We start from the raw sequence: 21865 nt of genomic DNA on the forward strand, positions 1-21865 counted from the left end.
AAAAAAATCAGTGCGATTGTGGAAGATCCTCGGGATCGTCCAGACTAATAATTAGTTAATTTTTTTATAAGGCCATAACCTGTAAACTATTCAACTTACCGATTCCAGATTTCGTAAGAGTTATTAGATAGTGATAACGAATGAGAGGATGCGATGCGAAAACGTTCTGGTAATAATAACGCAGTTTATAAATGTTTAATTCAAAAGTCATAAATAAACTTCTTCTGTTTATAACTTTTAAATCAATATTTTTTGACGCTCGAGGGCTAGTTTTTAAGGTCTTTTGAAGACGAAAAAAAAGTCCTTCACTGCTTTCTCGTGGAAATGAACGGAAAAAAGTTATAAACGGAAAACGTGAATTTACGTAAAAAATATACAATTAACCATCCTGTAAACAATCTTCTCCCCATTTTTATGATTGTGGAAACTATTATGTTATTGTACATAATATTTAGCATCTGTAGTGATAAATTCAGTTTACAGAAACAAAAAGTCGCGAAATGGTCATTTTACAGCTTATTTCCTGGCCTATTAGGCTCGTTCAATAAAGAATCACTTTACTGACTTGGTTATTAATGTAAATACATAACTATTATTTTAAACCCGAAACTTATAGTAAACACGAACAATAAACTTTGTACTGACACTACTTCAGGAATTTACAGGCTTTTTTAAAACATGGCAAAATAAGAATAAGATAATTATCATTTATTTAATATTTATAACATGTCTTTTAACTTAAGTTTTCTCATTTTATGTATACTTTTAACATATGTAAAGAAGCAAACAGAGACTAGCAGAGTAAGCATGGGTAAACTACCCCAGTACCAATTACAGCGTGTATATTCTCAAAATACTGCTTATTATCTAAAGTTTGGTAAATTTTAGATCAGAGCCCTCCCTTTTAAGAGAAATATAAGAGTAGTAGCTCTTAATTATACAATTTTTTTTCTCGATTTCTACCCAAAATATTAAAAGAAAGGAGTAAGTATTTCTCAATATCGCACCAGGTTTTTTTTTGTATTATATTTCTTTCCGAACAGATCAGAGAAACATTTTTTATGGCAGTTTTTATGGACATGCCCTCAAGTTAGGTTTTTAAAAATCATAAGTTACAGTTCACCTGTTAAATTTTATTTATGAAAGTTTCAGAAGTGCTGACATGGTGAAATACTGTAAAAAATACTGTAAATATCATAATACGTAATTAATTAAAAATTAAATTTATTAAGATAACATTAGAAGTCCCAAGTCGAAATAAAGGCGTAATATTTTTTACATTTGCCTAATTCCTTTGCCATAAAACTTTTGTGACTGATGTTTTCATATATATAATTGTTTTTAAACTTGCCTAACTTTTTTACCATTTCCCTTTTATAAGCTCAGCAATAAAGAATCATAAATCCTTTTAAATTAATCATTTTAAAATAAGTGGGATATTCATTTTACTAAAAAATAACGACATTATGGATTTACTTAGATTGAATATCCACTAGGAAAACCAAAAAGGATGTTTTATGGTCATTTAATTTATAGAAAACCTTTTTCCTACACATTGGTATTTTAGCAAAAAAAAAATGTAAAGTTAAGAGTTTCCACCCATATATTTCTTTTGAAAGGGGGAGATCTATAATTTCTCAAAATAAATATTGTAATTGGTAGTGGATTACGTCGCCCATACTTAACCTGCTAGATTCCTTCGGGTATTTTTTCCTTTAATTTCTTATGATTACGTCATTTGAGATTTGATCCAGGGCAAAAAATTCGTTATGTTCGTGTATACCCCAGGCCATCCTGTCTCTCCACAGCCCACACCGAAACTCACAATGCCGGATGCATACCAAATTCCCTTATCATCAGACATCATCAGGGGACCTCCAGAATCTCCTGCACAGGAATCTTTTTGGTACTCTCCTCCAGCGCAGATTTGAGTATCAACGATTTTTATGTTGTACAAAGAATATTTTTTAATGCACTGAGCTTTGTCGAAGAGGGGTACTTCTACCTTCAACTTTATTTCGCTTCTTGTTCCTAAAAATAAAAAGCAATTGTTTAGTCAAAATTGCACTTCTCTAGAGTGTTTTCNGCCCATACTTAACCTGCTAGATTCCTTCGGGTATTTTTTCTTTTAATTTCTTATGATTAAGTCATTTGAGATTTGATCCAGGGCAAAAAATTCGTTATGTTCGTGTATACCCCAGGCCATCCTGTCTCTCCACAGCCCATACCGAAACTCACAATGCCGGATGCATACCAAATTCCCTTATCATCAGACATCATCAGGGGACCTCCAGAATCTCCTGCGCAGGAATCTTTTTGGTACTCTCCTCCAGCGCAGATTTGAGTATCAACGATTTTTATGTTGTACAAAGAATATTTTTTAATGCACTGAGCTTTGTCGAACAGGGGTACTTCTACCTTCAACTTTATTTCGCTTCTTGCTCCTAAAAATAAAAAGCAATTGTTTACTCAAAATTGCACTTCTCTAGAGTGTTTTCTCCTTTATTTTTATAATTTTATAACAACGGTTAATTAATTTGGAGAGGTAACCCAGATGAGTAAATGTAAAAATTCGCTACACTTGCATGCAGTTATGTTGTGGTAGAGACCTAGAATTATTAAAAACGTAAAATTTCGACAACGGTATTTTGGAAACTCAATCAGTTCTTTTAGCTTTTACTCGTGTTTCAACCGAAAGAAAGTATGAATGTTTGAGAATTAGAACAGAAAATAGCAAAAGCAGGAAAAAAGCTGTTGAAGAGAAGATTGTGAAGCCAAAACCTCCGCACACCGTTCGAGGGCATCAACTAATCGACATAGGCACAAAGCATGCACTGCTCTTTTTGCAAACAACTTTTACGTATTTTAGATCATCTATAAACTGTGATCACGAAGTGATTCGCTTAGAAAAGTTTTAGTATGATTTAGTTACATGCATAAGTAGCATACTACTATGATGCACTTCTGTGAATACAAATGTTCCTTATAAGAGAAGGGTTTAAAGCGATTGCATTTATCAAAGTATAATACAATTTGACATATTATGTAGAATTACACTGTGTTACCTGTGATGCGATGTTATTGCAGCCAAAAATACATATTCTAAAAAATGTACTGAAATTATTGAAATGTTAATTTTAAAATGAAAAATTAAACTAAATCAAATTTACTCACCTTTCTCAGTATTGCCCCAACCACTTAAGGTATATTTAGTAGAAGGTTGAGTATCGTCCATTACCAGACAAATGAGTTGAACGAAATCTAAAAAAAAAAATATTTAAATTTTTCCAAAATGGCGTCCCTCGCTTTTTATCCATTGTGGAGAAAATATTGAAAATTATGCGACTAAATAATTATTACATTCAAAATTTGTGATTAAGAAAAGATAAAGACATGCATAGTCGCTAAATTATTCATTAGCGAAAATTACAAAAAAAAATACATTTATACTTTTTTCTACAAAACCTACTTGTTAATACAGCCTCTTGTCCTAGTTTAATAATAGCGATATCGTTGAATTGTCCTGAGATTTTAGGATCATAATTAGGATGAGTCGTCACTTTATCAATAATTATATTCTGAATATTTTTAACACAGTCATTTCCTGAGCAATCTACAGTTGTTTGCGTATTGTGTTCTCCTAACAGAACAGAAATTCTGGAAACAAGTATACGATTATAAAGTAAAAGAATAAAACGTCTCTTTTGTTTATAGTGTTATTACGTCTTGTTGCTTTATACCCTTAATTTTTCAATAAATTACATAAAAAGTATCTCTATAAAGTGTTTCTTGTGAAAATGCATGTTATTATGGCCCTCGGAGCCCAACAATTAAAAAATAGCTACACTTGGAATAACAAGCAGAGGATATCTTTTGTTTTAAGATGCCTAATTGTTCAGAATATAGCACATAAGTCAACTTATTCAAATTCAAATTATTTTCACTGACAAGAGCAACACAATGAAATTGACTAAAATTCTCCATAACTTTTCCACTAGTTTATTTTCTGGCCATAAACTTTTATCAAAACGTAGTTTGATAATCTGTATACAAGACCAGTAAAAAAATGTTTCTGAGCTATTGTCGACAACAATAATTTTATTTATTTGTTTTGTAATTCATTAACCCTTTTTATACCTTTAATGAAATGGTAATTATACATTTTAGTCTTTTAATACTACTTCAATTCGCTTATTTGTATTATTAACAGCTTGTATTAATGATGATTGATGATATTTGTAATAAAAGAGTTCGCTTTTTTTTTGTAAATTAAAGTTTATTTATTCAACGAAAATGAAGGTCGACCCTGTGTTATTTATTAAAAACTTTGGAAATGATTTTATGCGACCCGAGATGCAACCTTATAATTTAAATCGGTATAATCTAATACTAGTAATACTAAAAGAAGATTAGGTTACATTGTCAAAAAATTTGTGCAGTCAACTGATTTTGTATTTGTATTGAATTCATTAGTCACTTAATGATTAAATATTAAGCATCGTCCATCGACCCATCAGTGTTAAAAAGTGAAAGATTCCAGACAAAAGTTGTAATTCCACGATAGTGACAGTGTAACCTTTATAAAGAAGTAAAAAATAATAATAGAGTGCCGATTACATTAAAAACGAAATTCTTATTTCTTACTTTGCTTAATTTTTTAGTTTGTGCACAAATTAGTTTTAGAATGAACCGATAAAACAATGCATTTACTATTTCCGAACGTGTCGATATGGTGTTAGTGTATGGTGCTGCCGGAGAAAATGCGCTCGCGGCGACTAGGTTGTACCGGGAACNTATTATGTAGAATTACACTGTGTTACCTGTGATGCGATGTTATTGCAGCCAAAAATACATATTCTAAAAAATGTACTGAAATTATTGAAATGTTAATTTTAAAATGAAAAATTAAACTAAATCAAATTTACTCACCTTTCTCAGTATTGCCCCAACCACTTAAGGTATATTTAGTAGAAGGTTGAGTATCGTCCATTACCAGACAAATGAGTTGAACGAAATCTAAAAAAAAAAATATTTAAATTTTTCCAAAATGGCGTCCCTCGCTTTTTATCCATTGTGGAGAAAATATTGAAAATTATGCGACTAAATAATTATTACATTCAAAATTTGTGATTAAGAAAAGATAAAGACATGCATAGTCGCTAAATTATTCATTAGCGAAAATTACAAAAAAAAATACATTTATACTTTTTTCTACAAAACCTACTTGTTAATACAGCCTCTTGTCCTAGTTTAATAATAGCGATATCGTTGAATTGTCCTGAGATTTTAGGATCATAATTAGGATGAGTCGTCACTTTATCAATAATTATATTCTGAATATTTTTAACACAGTCATTTCCTGAGCAATCTACAGTTGTTTGCGTATTGTGTTCTCCTAACAGAACAGAAATTCTGGAAACAAGTATACGATTATAAAGTAAAAGAATAAAACGTCTCTTTTGTTTATAGTGTTATTACGTCTTGTTGCTTTATACCCTTAATTTTTCAATAAATTACATAAAAAGTATCTCTATAAAGTGTTTCTTGTGAAAATGCATGTTATTATGGCCCTCGGAGCCCAACAATTAAAAAATAGCTACACTTGGAATAACAAGCAGAGGATATCTTTTGTTTTAAGATGCCTAATTGTTCAGAATATAGCACATAAGTCAACTTATTCAAATTCAAATTATTTTCACTGACAAGAGCAACACAATGAAATTGACTAAAATTCTCCATAACTTTTCCACTAGTTTATTTTCTGGCCATAAACTTTTATCAAAACGTAGTTTGATAATCTGTATACAAGACCAGTAAAAAAATGTTTCTGAGCTATTGTCGACAACAATAATTTTATTTATTTGTTTTGTAATTCATTAACCCTTTTTATACCTTTAATGAAATGGTAATTATACATTTTAGTCTTTTAATACTACTTCAATTCGCTTATTTGTATTATTAACAGCTTGTATTAATGATGATTGATGATATTTGTAATAAAAGAGTTCGCTTTTTTTTTGTAAATTAAAGTTTATTTATTCAACGAAAATGAAGGTCGACCCTGTGTTATTTATTAAAAACTTTGGAAATGATTTTATGCGACCCGAGATGCAACCTTATAATTTAAATCGGTATAATCTAATACTAGTAATACTAAAAGAAGGTTAGGTTACATTGTCAAAAAATTTGTGCAGTCAACTGATTTTGTATTTGTATTGAATTCATTATTCACTTAATGATTAAATATTAAGCATCGTCCATCGACCCATCAGTGTTAAAAAGTGAAAGATTCCAGACAAAAGTTTGTATTTTCTAATTCCAAGATAGTGACAGTGTAACTTTTATAAAGAAGTAAAAAATAATAATAGAGTGCCGATTACATTAAAAACGAAATTCTTACTTCTTACTTTGCTTAATTTTTTAGTTTGTGCACAAATTAGTTTTAGAATGAACCGATAAAACAATGCATTTACTATTTCCGAACGTGTCGATATGGTGTTAGTGTATGGTGCTGCCGGAGAAAATGCGCTCGCGGCGACTAGGTTGTACCGGGAACGATGGCCACAACGTCACCCGCCATGTGCAAATACAATCCTACAGTGCTAATGGGGATCAATTTCAACATTTTCTCTAGAAATGGTAAGTTTTATTTAATTTTTTTCCATATTTAAATGGAGTTTGTTTAGTGCACGCAGTTGGCAACTATAGATGCTTACGGATGTGACTTTGTTTGCGAACTCTTGCAGTAACAACAATGCATTTAAGATAGTAATTACTAAACATCAGTTTTTTTTAAATATCTATTTTTCTTAATTGAACTTTAATTTACGAAAAAAAAAAACGCAAGAATAGAACAATGTCTTGTTTTCAATATAAATTTGGAATAAATAAATAAAAATGCCTCTAATTTCTGAGCCATTAATAAATTGAGCATGGCTTTATAAGTCAATTTTATTTACATACGCCATGCACTATCCTGTACTTATACATACATTGGTCCTCTTTGTTTAGTGGCACTGGAGTGTGTGCAATGGGCTGCTGTAATGACGTATTTTACACCTATCAAAAAACCCGCGCAACCGAGTATGTTCTCGCCCCTTTTGTTTCTGTGTATAAGAAGAGCCATCCAAGGGAATTCACCTAGAGAAGCCTCTCTACCACCAATTATCCTTTGACGGAAATGCTGCTCCTGGTAACCACACAGTTTTGCTAAAACATCGCCTCTAATAAAAAACAAAGCTTCCAATATCGACATTTCTGTAATAGAGCTTCTATACGCGGTGTCATCGAAACAAAGGTTTTCCATTTAGTACATTTTTATTTATTGGAAAATGATGAAAAATAATATAAGTAAAACCAACACATAAATTTTAAGCTGCACTGAAGTTGTTAAATTAATTTTTAAACACTACTTTGGGGTCAAAAAAAATCTTCTCTCTAAGATTTTTAGTTCACGAAGGGATAGAGTCAATAATCACCACGCTAAGCTTTGCAACGGATGTGAAGTATATTGGAGTCACACTCGACGCAAAGCTAACATGGAATCTTCACTTGAAGAGAAGAATAAAAATACCATATCCTATAGGCTATGAGCAATGCCGCAGAACTGTTGGAAAAACCTGGTCGATGAAAGCAAAGGCAATCATGTGGATATACACTGCCATAGTGAAACTAATAGCAGCTAAACAGAAACTCAGCTAGGTGCAAAGAATAGCTTACCCGAGCGTTCCAGGAGCTATGTGAACAACACCAACGTTAGCAATGGAAGTGATGCTATATGTGCCACCCTTAGATATTTATCTAAAGGAGGTGGCTCTGACAACTATGCTTCGCTGCAAGAACATTGATGTTAAAACAAATATAGGATGTTGAGAAGTCAGATGTCGCCTATGGAATGAGGCCGTCAGGAAGATGCCTCTTCTGCAGGCAAACACTGTGAAGATTTCTACTCAGTTTGTGTTTGACAGACCCTACACAGTACTCATCAAAAACGAGGAGGAGACCGTCAGTGTGGGTGTAATTACATCTTCATTCACGGATCAACAAAGAAAGAAGGTACAGGATTTGGGATCTATTCTAGATCCTACACATCCAATATCAGTGGGCTATGGAAGTGGAACTGACAGGTATAACTATAGCTGCTAAAGAAATTGCCCGTAGGCAGATAACGGGCAAATGTATTAGAATCTACACAAATAGTAGACAATCAATACTGATCTCACATAATCGATAATAAGATAATGTCCAGGTCGGTATGGGAATGCCACCAAGTGCTGGTGGTGGCTTCAGCTACCAACAGCATATCTGTATGTTCGGTTAAGGGATATGATCGGTGCAATGGCAATAAAGAAGCTGATAAGCTAGCTAGGGGGGCATCAGGTCATACTATATTTGGACCCAGTCCCTCCAGTGTGCTCTCGTTGTCAGAATTTTTTGAAATGATTAAGGAAAACACCCACAAAGAGTTTAGAACACGGAGGGATGAAATAAACAGATGTCAATTTGCTAAGGAGTTTTTAGGATACCCCAGCAAAGACACAGCTAAAAAACACCTGGCTTCGTCTGCTGTCGGGTATTCAGATCGGACACTGTTGGCTAAGGAAACCTCTACAATATGAGGAAGTGCGAAACACCTCTCTGTAGAGGTTGTAAGCAGGAAGACGGGACAGTTTTCCATGTACTCTCATCAACGAGAGAATTCGTGCTAGGAGAACGGTGGCCTTCGATGGCCTACATCAGAGAGCAAGCCCCTGAGCAACGTCATCACCTTTTTCTCCTTGATAGGCTGGTTAACAGCTTAGGAGGGCTGATCTCTCGCTAGGAGGATGCACAAGAGGCCTTATAGGGCCTAAGTGCTGTAGCTCAGTATATACTATTCCAGAATTCCTGTCAATAATTCCTGCCTATAAGTTTACTACAAAATTTGTTCCACCAACTGAACGTTATTAACCACGTTTTGACAAAATATATCTTTGTCAACTTCTAAAATACGGTTCGTAAAAGTTTTCCTCACTATTTAGTGGTTATTGACAACGCTCTCAAGATGATCTTGGGGTTCGCTTAATATTTTTCATACTTTGTAGTCCCATTTTGCAAGAATTTCTAAAGTTTCCTTCTCTAATTGTAACAAGCAATGGTCGTACTTGCCTTGGTCTATCTCCCACGATGTTGTGCTCATCCAATATCTTGAAACCCGAAACGTCAGCGGAAAACTTTCAGCATAGTAAAGCGATGCTCCTGCCACGTTGTGCTGAAGTTCACCGCAGATTAACAACATACCAACGAATTCATTGTTGTCATACATATGTATCATTTTTTAAAAATGATCACTAACTTCTTCAAATATAGTCAGTCTCATCAATAACACAACAATAAACTAAGTTTTCAAACACCCCAGACACGTCCAATAAAATTCCAACTGGCTTTTGTTATTAATTATATCTTTTTTTCAAAAATGATTTGTTTTTACAGGTACTTGTAAACGTTAAGAGGAAAATCCCTATTTCAATGACACAGCGCAGGAAATTACAAATGGTTTATAAATGTTATTATACCAATATTTTTATCATTTTGGAAGTTACTGTGTTTTTCACAACATACTTTGGGGTTACCATCTTTGGATATACCACACGAGGATGCCCGTATAAAGGGCCACATTTCCTTATTATTCAGTTGTTGTACAAGGATAGGACACGATCTGATATTTACACAGAATCCAGAGCTGTTATTCGGTGTCTCACATTCTCTAATCATATCTAAAAAGAGATGCACTACTATCAAGTTTGAAAATTTTTCTATAAACACTTAAATTAGCATTAGAATAATCGGTTGATTGAAGCACATATTTTATTTTAGAAAAAATACAGGTTGTTTTGCATAAGAACCGATACAGAAGAGGGGTATGTAGGGGAACCTAAAATGTGGTGATTTAACGTAACTTACCTTTATACTAAGCTGTACCCCTTGAGAAGTTATAGGCCTTGAAAATGGGGTTTCAAATTTCGAAAAAAATCACGGTGTGAATGTGCCAAAAGCATTGATCGACAGTAAATAGAGTTCAATTGAAACATTTCAAAGGGTTGATAAGGATTAAAATAAATTGTTTGCTGAATGTTTTGAAAATGGCCAGGTGTTCATTTAGCGAACAAGTTGACATACTATTAGTGTTAGAATTCTGTGAAAGAAACTACAGGGTGTCCCGTAAAGTATGTTACAAACTTTGGGTGGTGATAGTACATAAAAAAATATGACTAAAAACTCTAATAAACATAACCTCTTAAACGCACCATTTTGAAGTTACAGACCTTCAAAGGTGCAACTATAAAAGTAGTTTTTATGACGTAACTCTTTGTTGGAAAAAGAAAACTTAATGAAATTTTCAGGGGCTAATCAGCTTTAGGAAATCAATAAATAATGCGGATATGAATAAAATCGAGAAAGCAGAAGGGTGTTTTTTTATCACCCTGTATCCTATTTTTTGCTAAAAAAAATTTTTCTGCAAAGGTACAGCAAGTATCATAAGATTTTTAGAAAGACCATTAAATTTAGAAATTTTTTTGTCTCTTGTGTTTTTTATGTAAAATGTTTAGTTTTCTAGTAAATTTACAAAATGCAGAGAGATGAGTGCTTCCGAATTATTTACATACATTTCTTAAGCCTAGTGAATTTTTAAGAATACAATCAATTTCCAAAATAATTTTTTTAATTAAGTAACCAAAACAGAACTAAAACAAAATATGTTATTATAATAAATGTTGAAATTGACCTCCTTCTGCATCGATACATGCTGTCAGTCTCTTTATAAAGTTAAATCTGACTCTTTGGAATATGAATAGACTATTTCTTATTAAATTAAAGGTTTCTACAATTCGCAGTCTAAGTTGATCTTCTGTATCAACAGGGGTTGCATAAACTTGAGATTTCGCGTGTCCCCAAAGATAAAAATCGACAGGATTCAAGTCCGGTGATCGCGGTGGCCAGGCTATTGGTGCATTATATCCTCTTCCAATCCATCGATTAGGAAACCGCATATGTAGATACTCTCTAACATGAACACTGAAATGCGCAGGTGCCCCGTCATGGAGGTACCACATGTATTGTCTCAAATTTAAAGGAACATTTTCCATTAACTCAGGGAGATGGTTTTCTAGGAAGTTTAAATATTCTACTGCATCAAGCCTTTGAGGTAGAAAGAAAGGCCCGAGCAAATAGTCACCTATTATTCCAGCCCATACGTTGACTGAGAATCGGTGTTGGTGATGACTATCAATGGTAGCATGAGGATTTTCGTCTGACCATGCATGTGCATTGTGCAAGTTCAGTAAACCATCTCGTGTAAAGGTGGCTTCATCGGTAAATAAAATGGAGCTAATAAATTCCACATTATGTTGGTGATGGTTAAGTATTATTCGGCAGAATTCTAGGCGTCGGGGAAGATCTTCAGGCATTAAATGTTGCACTTTTTGGAGATGGTAGGCATAAAGGCCGTTTTCCTTCAAAACACGCCAAACTGACATTCTGGAAAGCTGTAACTGATTAGCTGCCCTTCGCACACTTTCTCCCGGATTTTGTTCAAAAGATCTCAAAATTTGTTCATCTTGCGCGGGTAGTCTTCTAGCAATTCTACCACAATGTATGTAACGGGGTACCACACTACCAGTTTCAATAATCCGTCTGTGAATCCGAGTAAATAATTGTGTAGACGGCTGACGTCTCTGCGGATAACGTTCTATGTATGTTCTTCGAGCAGCTGTTGCATTTCCATTACATAATCCATAAATAAAATGCATTTCGGCATATTCTTGATTAGTAAAACGATTGTTATCCGCCATTGTACTCACAAATTAATAATTCGTCAACAGACACGATTAAAATATGGTAACAAATGTCAACTATGTTAAAAGTGACAGGCGCCTACTTTTTGAATACGTCAAATTTAACACCTAGCGGTGAGTAAACTCCCTTTGCATTTTGTAAATTTATTAGAAAACTAATCATTTTACATAAAAAATGCAAGAGACAAAAAAATTTCTAAATTCAATGGTCTTTCTAAAAATCTTATGATATTTGCTGTATCTTTGCAGAAAAATTTTTTTTGGCAAAAAATAGGATACAGGGTGATAAAAAAACACCCTTCCGCTTTCTCAATTTTATTAATATCCACATTATTTATTGGCTTCCTAAAGCTGACTAGTCCCTGAAAATTTCATTATGTTTTCTTTTTCCAACAAAGAGTTACGTCACAAAAACTACTTTTGTAGTTGCACCTTTTAAGGCCTATAACTTCAAAACGGTGCGTTTAAGAGGTTATGTTTATTAGAGTTTTTAGTCATATTTTTTATGTACTATCACCACCCAAAGTTTGTAACATACTTTACACCCTGTATACAGAAAAAGTGTCGGGAAAGATTTCCAAATCGTGTAATCCCCTATAGAGAAACATTTTCCAATGTTGTAAGATGGCCTCGAGAAACACACAAGCTTTTCAGTAACACTCGAGAACGTGCTATTGCAATCAGGGCACAAGACGAAGAACTTATTTTGAATACAATTAATTGAAGATGACCACATATTAGTACTACAATGCAAACCCTCATTTAGTAAATCCTCGTCAATTCCAACTCGAGTTTAAAATAAATGTTTGGATCGGTGTTATTGATCGGTATCTAATTGGTTCAGTTAAATATTGAATCGACTAAATGGCGAAACTTTTTTAAAATTTCTCCAAAACGCTCTCCCGGATCTACTTGACGAGATGTCACTACAACTCAGACTGCAACATTGGTTTATGCATGATGGAGCACCCCTCATTTTAGAAATATTGTAAGAGACTTTTTAAACCACATCCATATAAATGAATTGGAAGAGGAAATAATTGCCTACAAGTTTGGCCTTCACGATCACCAGACCTCAACAAATGTGAGTTCTTTCTTTAGGGAACGTTAATAGAATTAGTGTATTCCTCGTCAGTTCATCTCGAGAAGAATTGTGGAATCGCATTACGGATAAATGCACATTCATTAGAAACAATCAACAGTTGTTGGATAGAGAAGAATATATTTATGCCTGAGAGAAAACGGTGATAATTTTGAACAATTTGTATAACTTATCAGTGCAAATTGTATGTTATTTCTTGTTATTTCTGTTGTTTAAGTTGTTTGGTTTTCTATTAAATTCTACTTATTTCAACTTTTTTCCTCATCCTCAAGTATAAATTCATAACCAACTTTTGAATTTTCGATAATTTTAAATAATAGCTGCAATACGTATTATTAGTTATTCGTGTTTTAGTTGAAACCGACAAAGTTTTCTATATACTAACAAAAGAAAAATTTTATAATTAAATTCCCGATAAAATATAGGAAAAATTTTTTTTCCGCCAACGGGTTTATATGTTTTTCTTATTTTGAGGTGTTGTGTCACCAAGCAAAGCATGCCGCCTCTAAATCGGGACACCTTGTATACTTTGTTTTCTGAAAAGTGAAAATATTATTAAGTAAAGTAAATTTTGCTATATACCTCGCAATTTTTTTATGTTCCTTGAATAAATAAAATTACCTACTATGACTTACTTTCTTCTGGCACAAGCGTTGTTGTTACATTCTTTTTAGTAACAGTTTTCAAAGTCGAAGTTTCATTTTCAATAAAAATATTCCTCCCAACTCCAGTCTGAGTGTCTGTCTCGTTTTGCACTAGAATTTCTGTCCCATTTTGGTTCAATACCACATTCTCGGTCACAATTTCATTGGAAGATATCGTCATATTTCCATGAAAGGTTTTTGACTCATTTTCACTTGGAGTTTCTGTTATATTTCGAGCCGACGTTTCTGTTACACTTCGATTTAACTCCACATTTTCAGTTGAAGTTTCCTTCATATTTACATCGGAAGAATTCGTCACATTTGCACTCACAATTTCTATTTTAATTCGACTTATTTCTATAATATCTTCACTTGAAATGTTGGTCACTGTTTCATTAGAAATTTTAACCAGGTTTTCAGTTGAACTGACTGGTAAATTTTGATCTGAACTTTCAGTGGTATCGTGACTCAATGTTTTCTTCGTATCAGTTTCTATCACATTTTGATTCAAATTTCCCTCTACATTTTGACTGGATTTCTTCGTCGTATTTGCAGTTTGCATCATATTTTGACTTGGAATATTAATGTTTTGACTTTTGTTCTTATTTTCCTTTTCATTTAAAGTGTCCCTCGCGTTCTGATAGGAATTTTCATTTTTAAAGTAAGGTTTATTTAATCTGTGACTATAGGTTCTCTTCTCCTGATTGCTGTAACCATTATTTACTTCATCTTCGCGTTCTGCAATACCAAGTTGAGTACGACTGGTTTTAATAACACTGAAAATTACACATAAACACAACAACTTTATGGTCTCTGCCATTTTGCGGCTTGTCAGCGACTAATGATTCCGACATATGCTGCGGTTGATAATCTTTGAACTGCGTATTTTATCGGATTTAGTTCGTCATCTAGACTTAGTTGTGGTCAACACAGAGCTATAATAAATAAAAATGATGTATACCAATTAGGGTGGCCCAAAAAAAACGAATATTTTTTTTCGTGCTCTTGTGAAAATATATTACTTTATCATGTTTTAAGAGCCCCCTCAAAAAATCAGCTCAAAAAAAATCGTAAAAAATTTAATTTTTTTTAATATTTTTTCTCGTCATTTTATCATTTTCTAGGTTGAAAAAAATCTCGATTCTGAAAATTTCAAATCGATATTTTAATTTCTAAAGGTAACTCATAATTATTTTAACTTTAAAAGTACCTAGTGTACCTAAAATGTTTTCGAGCGACCTCTAAAAATAAATAGCAACGAACTAATAATTTTTTTTATTGAATTTGATTAACTAAATAATAGAAATAAATCACGATATACCTGAATTTATAAATGTTTGATATTCACAGTGCGGTGGTAAATTTTGTCTCGAGAAATTTTTTAAGTGTTTCGTGATTTATTTCTATTCTTTTGTTCATCAAATTCATTAAAAACAATTATTTCGTTGATATTTATTTTTAGATGTCGCTCGAAAACATTTTAGGTATACTACTTTGAAAGTTGAAATAATTATGAGTGACGCTTTTGAAATTAAAATATCGATTTAAAATTTTCAGAATAGAATTTTTTTTCAACCTAGAAAATGATCAAATAACGAGAAAAAAAAATAAATAAATTTTTGACGATTTTGGAAATCTTGAGTGACCTTTAAAATTTTTTTTTGAGCTGATTTTTTGAGGGGGCTCTTAAAACTAACATATTTTCGAAAGAGACACGAAAAAAATATTCATTTCTTTTGGGCTACCCTAATACCAATACATGTACGCGATAGTCCAGAATAAATTATATTTCTAAGCAATCTATCTTGAAATTTTCTTTTATACGTTACTTAGCTATCTAGCTATATTGCACATTTAAAAAAATGCTTCCTCTTCGAGGGAGGACAGAGTTTACAATGTTTACAAAAAAAAATCAAAAAGTTTAAAAATATCGGAATACATCAAATTTGGTATACATCATACCTGGATAGATTGCCTTATTATATGATAGTATCAAATAACTTAAACAACTAGTAAAATTAGTTTCGATTTCGATTTTTTTCATTTTTCATTTGCAAGGCAACAAATTCATTTTTTTTAAACTTATTTTATTATGGGGTCTAGAATTTTTTACTCTATTTCAAACAAATTCGAAACAAAAAATCTTATCAAATGAAGTCAACCAATGTTAAATAGACATACCTATCTGAAATTATTAAATAATAATGCAATCCTTGAAAGAACTATCTCATATTCTTGCTGTTCTATTTGCACTAGAGATCGGAAATCTTAGGGCGTCTGCAATGTGGTCAGGGTTGGCTGTAGGTGGCTTTCTCTTTTATATAATTTTATTCAAACAAAAAGTGACAAGCATTGCCTTGTTATAACTGCACTCTGAATTTGTCGTTTGAAGTGGGTGCATTCCCAAACACCCTAAAACTGGGGAAAGTTCTTAAGAACTAAAGGTGATCCAATGTCTCTTGACAATTATAATAGACCTATAATACTGTCTTTGAGATTTTCAAAAGCTTTTGAATATGGCTTCTCTAACGATTAACATCTTTTTTAAAGAAATATCATATACTTACAAAAAATCAACATAGATTTCGTGCAAGTATGTCTACCACAACCTCTAGACACTCTTTATATGATAATATATTGATGACTCTGGAAGCATGTGGGTGTCCTGTTGGGTTTTTTTGCGACCTCAGCAGGGCATTCGACTGTGTAAACCATGCACTGTTATTATCTAAATTACATAATGTGGGTATTCGCGGAATAGCACTAAATTGGATCAGGACTTTTCTTGAGAAGGGAAAACAATAAGTCATTATTAATTATTATAATAATCAGAATAATACTTCTGTAACATATAAATCAGAGTACGCCACTGTTAAGATGGGAGTCCCACAGGGCTTAATTTTGGGACCAATGTTCACTTTACTATATATGCCGATGATACATTTTTGGTTTTGTCTAATAAGTCTGATCAAATATTAATGCAAAGTTGTTATATTTTTATTAGATAATTTGAATAAATGGTTTTCCCAAAATTCATTATATCTTAATGTTGCTAAAACTCAAGCACTCCGTTTTCATGCGAGTCCTGCCATTAATTGTAAGAACTTAAGTTAATAAGTAATTAAATTTATAACCTTTACATGCTACATAAAAATGTTATGTTGCATGTATTTTATACCTGTATATTAGAAAATAGTTCGTCATGCATTAAATAATATATTTATTATTGCAAAGGGTACATAAATATGCAGAAAGTTATGTTGAATCACATTTTTCTCTATTTCCAGATTATGAATTCCTTCATTGTAAATGTCTTTGGTCACCTCTCTAGTCATAAGTAAATCCATATGTCATAAAAAAGTGCGTGTTCCTTTAATTTCTAAAGAAAAAATATATTGTAAGTAAATTTGAATTGTTTGAATATTTTACTATTGATATTAAGTTAAAATGCATATCGTAAAAGGAGTTGGTTTAGGAAATAATTTTTATCAAAACGCAACACAAAGTGCAATTTATGACAAAAATACATGTTACTTCAACAGTCCCTCGCTGATTCTCTTGGCACAATACATACTTATTAATACTTTTATTTTCATTGGCAGAATACATTTACATTTAAATTTACTTTTTGCAGCTGAATGTATTAATTTTCGTCACAAATAAGTATGCATTCTAAGGCAAGTAAAACATTTACTCCTAAAACAACACAAGTTATTATGTTTAATATTATATTGACAATAAAACTAACCTACAATGAAAAAGTTAACCTCCTACAGTGGCATACACTCGGAATTCCCTTAATTTAGTTATATACTTAAAATAAAATATTTGCTACTGTTGAGATTTTAAATTATTACAGCGTTACAGTGTATTTATTTTTATAGGCCAGGAAAATAAGCTGGGAAATGACCATTTCGCGACTTTTTGTTTCGGCAAGCTGAATTTATCACTACAGATGCTAAATATTATGTACAATAACATATTAGTTTTCACAGTCATAAAAATTGGGAGAAGATTGTTTACAGGGTAGTTAATTGTATAATTTTTACATAAATGCACGTTTTTCGCTTATAACTTTTTTCCGTTCATTTCCACGAGAAAACAGTAAAGTACATTTTTCTGTAACTCCATTATTTTTCAACGAATCTTGACGATTTTTTTTTTAACTTAAAGATCTGTTCATAAGCTTTCCGAATATGTAATAATATATAACTATATCACGCTCGTGCGTCGTATATTTCATTATATTCATTTCCAGATTTCGTGTGTGTTATTAGACAGTGTTAAGGAATGAGAGGATTGGATGCCAAAACGTTCTGGTAATAATAACGGAGTTTATAAAAGTTTAATTCAAAAGTCATAAATAAACTTCTTCTGTTTATAACTTTTGATTTAATCAATATTTTTTGACGCCCGAGGGTTAGATTTGTAGGTCTTTTGAAGAGAAAAAAAAAGTACTTCACTCTTTTCTCGTGGAAATGAACGGAATAAAGTTATAAGCGAAAAACGTGAATTTACTTAAAAATTATACAATTAACCAGCCTGTAAACAATCTTCCCCCCATTTTTGTGACTGTGGAAACTAATATGTTATTGTACATAATATTTATTATCTATAGTGATAAATTCAGCTTGCCGAAACAAAAAGTCGCGTCCCACTCTATATTTCCCGGCCTATCCTGCGCTAAGACAACAAATCGGCCTATAATTTGATATATTTGACTTATCACCTGATTTAAATAACGGAAAGACAAAATTTGATTTCCATAATTCGGGATAGTAGCCTGAGCCTAAAGAGCTTTGATAAAGCAATGAAAGTGGATTTCATCAACATCCATCGTTTTTTGCAATAATAATAATCTTCGAAAACTGATTTTTTCGCGTACAATCTTTATTTTACAGCTAGAAAATTATTGAAAATGACTTCAGATACCTTAAATTGTAGGTAATTTAATTGCCTACAACATAAAATGACTAATTTTCCGATATGTCGTCTAAATTTTCGTGGGCATTAAAAAACAGTGAAAAAGACACGTAAATTTGCCAACTTATCGTCTCTTCTTTCGAGTTACTTCTTTCATACTATCATTCTACATACTCATATAGTGCAATGAAATGTCTACTAGCAATTTTTTCACGTTCAAACTTTAATTCGACTGGAGTATAGTGATTTTTTTTTGTATTGATGAAAAATTTATTTGTTGGTAGTTACACTTTTTTTAAGGAACGAATAAATTGCTATTATTTTTGTGTTTTCGACTTTTATATACTTTTAAATTTATAGTAATTAGAGCATACTCCTTTTGCATGTGTAATTTATTACATCGTTGTCTTTGTTAATAATTTAAGATTTCAGGCTCATAACAAATATCATTAATTAATGTATTATTTTCATTAAAAACTCGGTAAAATCTTCAATCTTTATTTCTATTAATACTGTTTAGATCATATTAATTAAACTACTTAATAACAATTTAATAAATAATATTATTCTAAAATAAGTTAAGGATGAATATTGTAATCTTTGGAAATCCATCAATGATTACGAATTTGTTAACAATAACTTTGGTTCTGTCCTTATGAGTTATGTTCATTTCTTCCCGCTCATATTAACTTCCATTTCCGATTGGATCCAAGGTAAGAACTTCGCAATGTTTGTGTACACTCCGGGCCATCCCTCGACTCCACAGCCCATTCCAAAACTCACGACTCCCAAAGCGTACCAGATTCCGTCATCAGTGGACATCATCAGCGGGCCTCCCGAGTCTCCCGTGCAACTGTCCTTTCGATATTCGCCTCCTGCACATATTTGGGTATTCTTGAGGATTATGTTACGTGAGAAGTATTTTTCCTTGCATTTCTCTTTGTCGAATGAGGGAACCTCGACCTTCAATTTGATCTTGCTGATTAATTCTGAAAATAATAAGAAATGTTCAGCGGACTCATGATCAGCATTGACTTATTTGAGACGAGACTAAATCCGGAAACAACAACATGCTCTAAATTTACCTGCACACTCGAGTACTTATTCGCAGTTTTGTCCAACGCTTTTATGACTAAGGGCGCAAACCGACCATTGCTTGTTAAAAACAGTGTAAAACACCTAAAGATTTTACAAAATATTAAGCAAAATATAAACAAAGATAACAAATTAAAATTGAAATATGTACTCTAATAGGAATGTCAAAGAGATTATGATTTAAATATTTGGCAATCTAGGGCATTTTAAATAGGTAGGTCATACAATAAAATATACGTACTACAAACCGAATATTTAACTGAACATAAATATTCAATTATAAAACATAGTGAAAAAAAAAACGTTAACAATATTAAACATACGAAGTAACCTGACATTCGAAAACAATAATTATTGTCATTATTGTCGAAAATTTATTTAGAGGAATTTTTAAAATCGGAGAACACTTTTTCACTGCAAGTTTTTTCGAGGAGTTTCTGTTTCTTTTTTGAAAATTTTTCTTATAATATACGGGGTGTCTCACGGTGACGGCCCATTAGAATTATTTCTGGGACTATTTCGATTTGAATTTTGAAAATTTGGGATACCGGGTTTTCGGACATGCCCTTCTCAACTAAAATAATGGCGTCCATGTACCACTTCGCCATCAACTTGCTTATTTTAAATGGAACACCCTATATTTTATAGTAATTTTGGATTCTACTTGTTATTTTAGATGGACTTTTATGAAGTTTCCCTATTCCTAAAATTAACCGTTTTCGAAATGTAATTTTTTTCAATTAAATTGAGAGAAACAGTGACTAGCTTCAAACCATGTGTATTTTATAGTAAGAAAGATAAAGCAACAATATTTATAGGGGGGGATAGCTAGACCCCTAAGCTTCCCATCCATACTTTCAAAATGGCTTAATTGCATACAGGGTGCTAAAAATTTAATGCCGAGTATAGTTAACTTCAAACCTTCATAAGTCTTTTTTTTAAATGGAACACCCTGTTTTTCTATATTCTGATACACAATTTTATTCTCTTTCGAACGGTATCAAGGTTCCCTATACCTATCTCTTTTAGTTTTTAAGTTATCTACTATTTTTTGTGTAATCACCTAAAATCATGTAAATTCTTGCGAGGATAGCTGTGGAATGTTTAGCAAAACTTCAAAACAAACAACTAAACTGTCAATTTGTTGTTAGTCTCTTGCAGTGACAGTTTAATTTAGTGTTTGTAAGAAATGGAAAACAATACATATTCAAATGCTGATATTTTAAATTTATTATTCATTCACGGACGTTGCAATGGGATTTTAAGCAGAACATGTACAGTTTTTAATGAGACATATCCAAATTTGCCACCAATGAGCAGAAGAAAGTTAAGAAGAATTTTAGCAACTCAACTATGGTCGAATTTGTGCAGAAAGGATTTTACCAAAACCAGTAACTTCAAATGAAGATAATGTAATAAATGTGCTAGCCTATTTTAATATTCATCCAAAATCCTCAACTCGTGCCGCAGAGTATGATTTAGGCAACGACCTCAGAAAGGATAGACAGTGCATTGTCTTGGTTTGTTTTGTTCTACTGTAAATATTTTGAGAACTCAGCCTCCTATTGGCTAAAGACATGTGGTAAGGTGCGCGCGCAGTACTTGCTCTATGCTAGATGTTTATTATTGTTTACGACTATCGGCCGCCATTAATTCTTTGCGTGCTTACTGAGTTTAACGTTGTGTTTACCGTGGATTATTAGTTTCTTTGGCAGAATTTATAGTTTTTGTGAATAGACAATGGGAAAATATTGTGTTATATGTAGATTTCGCTTTAAAAGTGGAGGCAATCGCTCTTTTCACAGGTAGGTAGATTTACCATGGGCGTAACAGATAACAGACGGTAGTTTAAAACAAAATTTGAAATAGAAAATTTTCAGTGCAATAATATTGAAAATATAAAATATTTTTTTAAAACGTGAATTGTGTGTTACGGTTAAATAAAAAGTAACATGAATTGCAAAGGCAACATTATTTAAAAGGAAATATACCTAGGTAATTTGATTTTAGGATTCCTTCGAATGTTGAACGCCGAGACGTTTGGCTCTCTCGCATTTTGAGCTGTATAGGAAAGGAAAATAGTCCTAAAGATAGTGTTGTATGTTCAGATCACTTCACATCAAGTGATTTCTTAATAAGACCTGGTGGCCGAGTTTATCTTAAGGACACAGCAGTTCCTGAGTTCCCAAGTTCGTTTAGTCAAAATACAGGACCCCTATTAAAATTGTATAAACAATTTTTTGCACATAATTCGGGATCACTTTGTA

General features: G+C 32.3%; 2 protein-coding genes across 2 annotated transcripts in view; both read right to left on the minus strand.

The window, feature by feature from the left end:
* Positions 1-698: 698 nt before the first annotated feature.
* On the minus strand, positions 699-14440 carry LOC108905492. Its single transcript, XM_023454170.1, has 7 exons — positions 13572-14440; positions 9555-9755; positions 6993-7209; positions 5225-5412; positions 4930-5016; positions 2151-2444; positions 699-2031 (listed from the first exon to the last, which is right to left on the minus strand). Exons 1-7 carry the CDS (start codon positions 14398-14400, stop codon positions 1730-1732), a joined length of 2118 nt encoding a protein of 705 aa, XP_023309938.1. The 5' UTR covers positions 14401-14440; the 3' UTR covers positions 699-1729.
* A 4547-nt stretch (positions 14441-18987) lies between these two features.
* Positions 18988-21865, minus strand: part of LOC108905489 (serine protease 7-like) — a 23677-nt gene continuing 20799 nt past the window's right edge. The window contains exon 6 of the mRNA XM_018708362.2: positions 18988-19492. Coding sequence (XP_018563878.1) covers positions 19170-19492 — 323 coding nt within the window. The 3' untranslated portion in view covers positions 18988-19169. The remainder of the gene's footprint in view (positions 19493-21865) is intronic.

Source organism: Anoplophora glabripennis, unplaced genomic scaffold (assembly GCF_000390285.2).
Source record: "Anoplophora glabripennis isolate ALB-LARVAE unplaced genomic scaffold, Agla_2.0 scaffold231, whole genome shotgun sequence".
Classification (NCBI taxonomy): Eukaryota; Metazoa; Arthropoda; class Insecta; order Coleoptera; family Cerambycidae; genus Anoplophora; species Anoplophora glabripennis.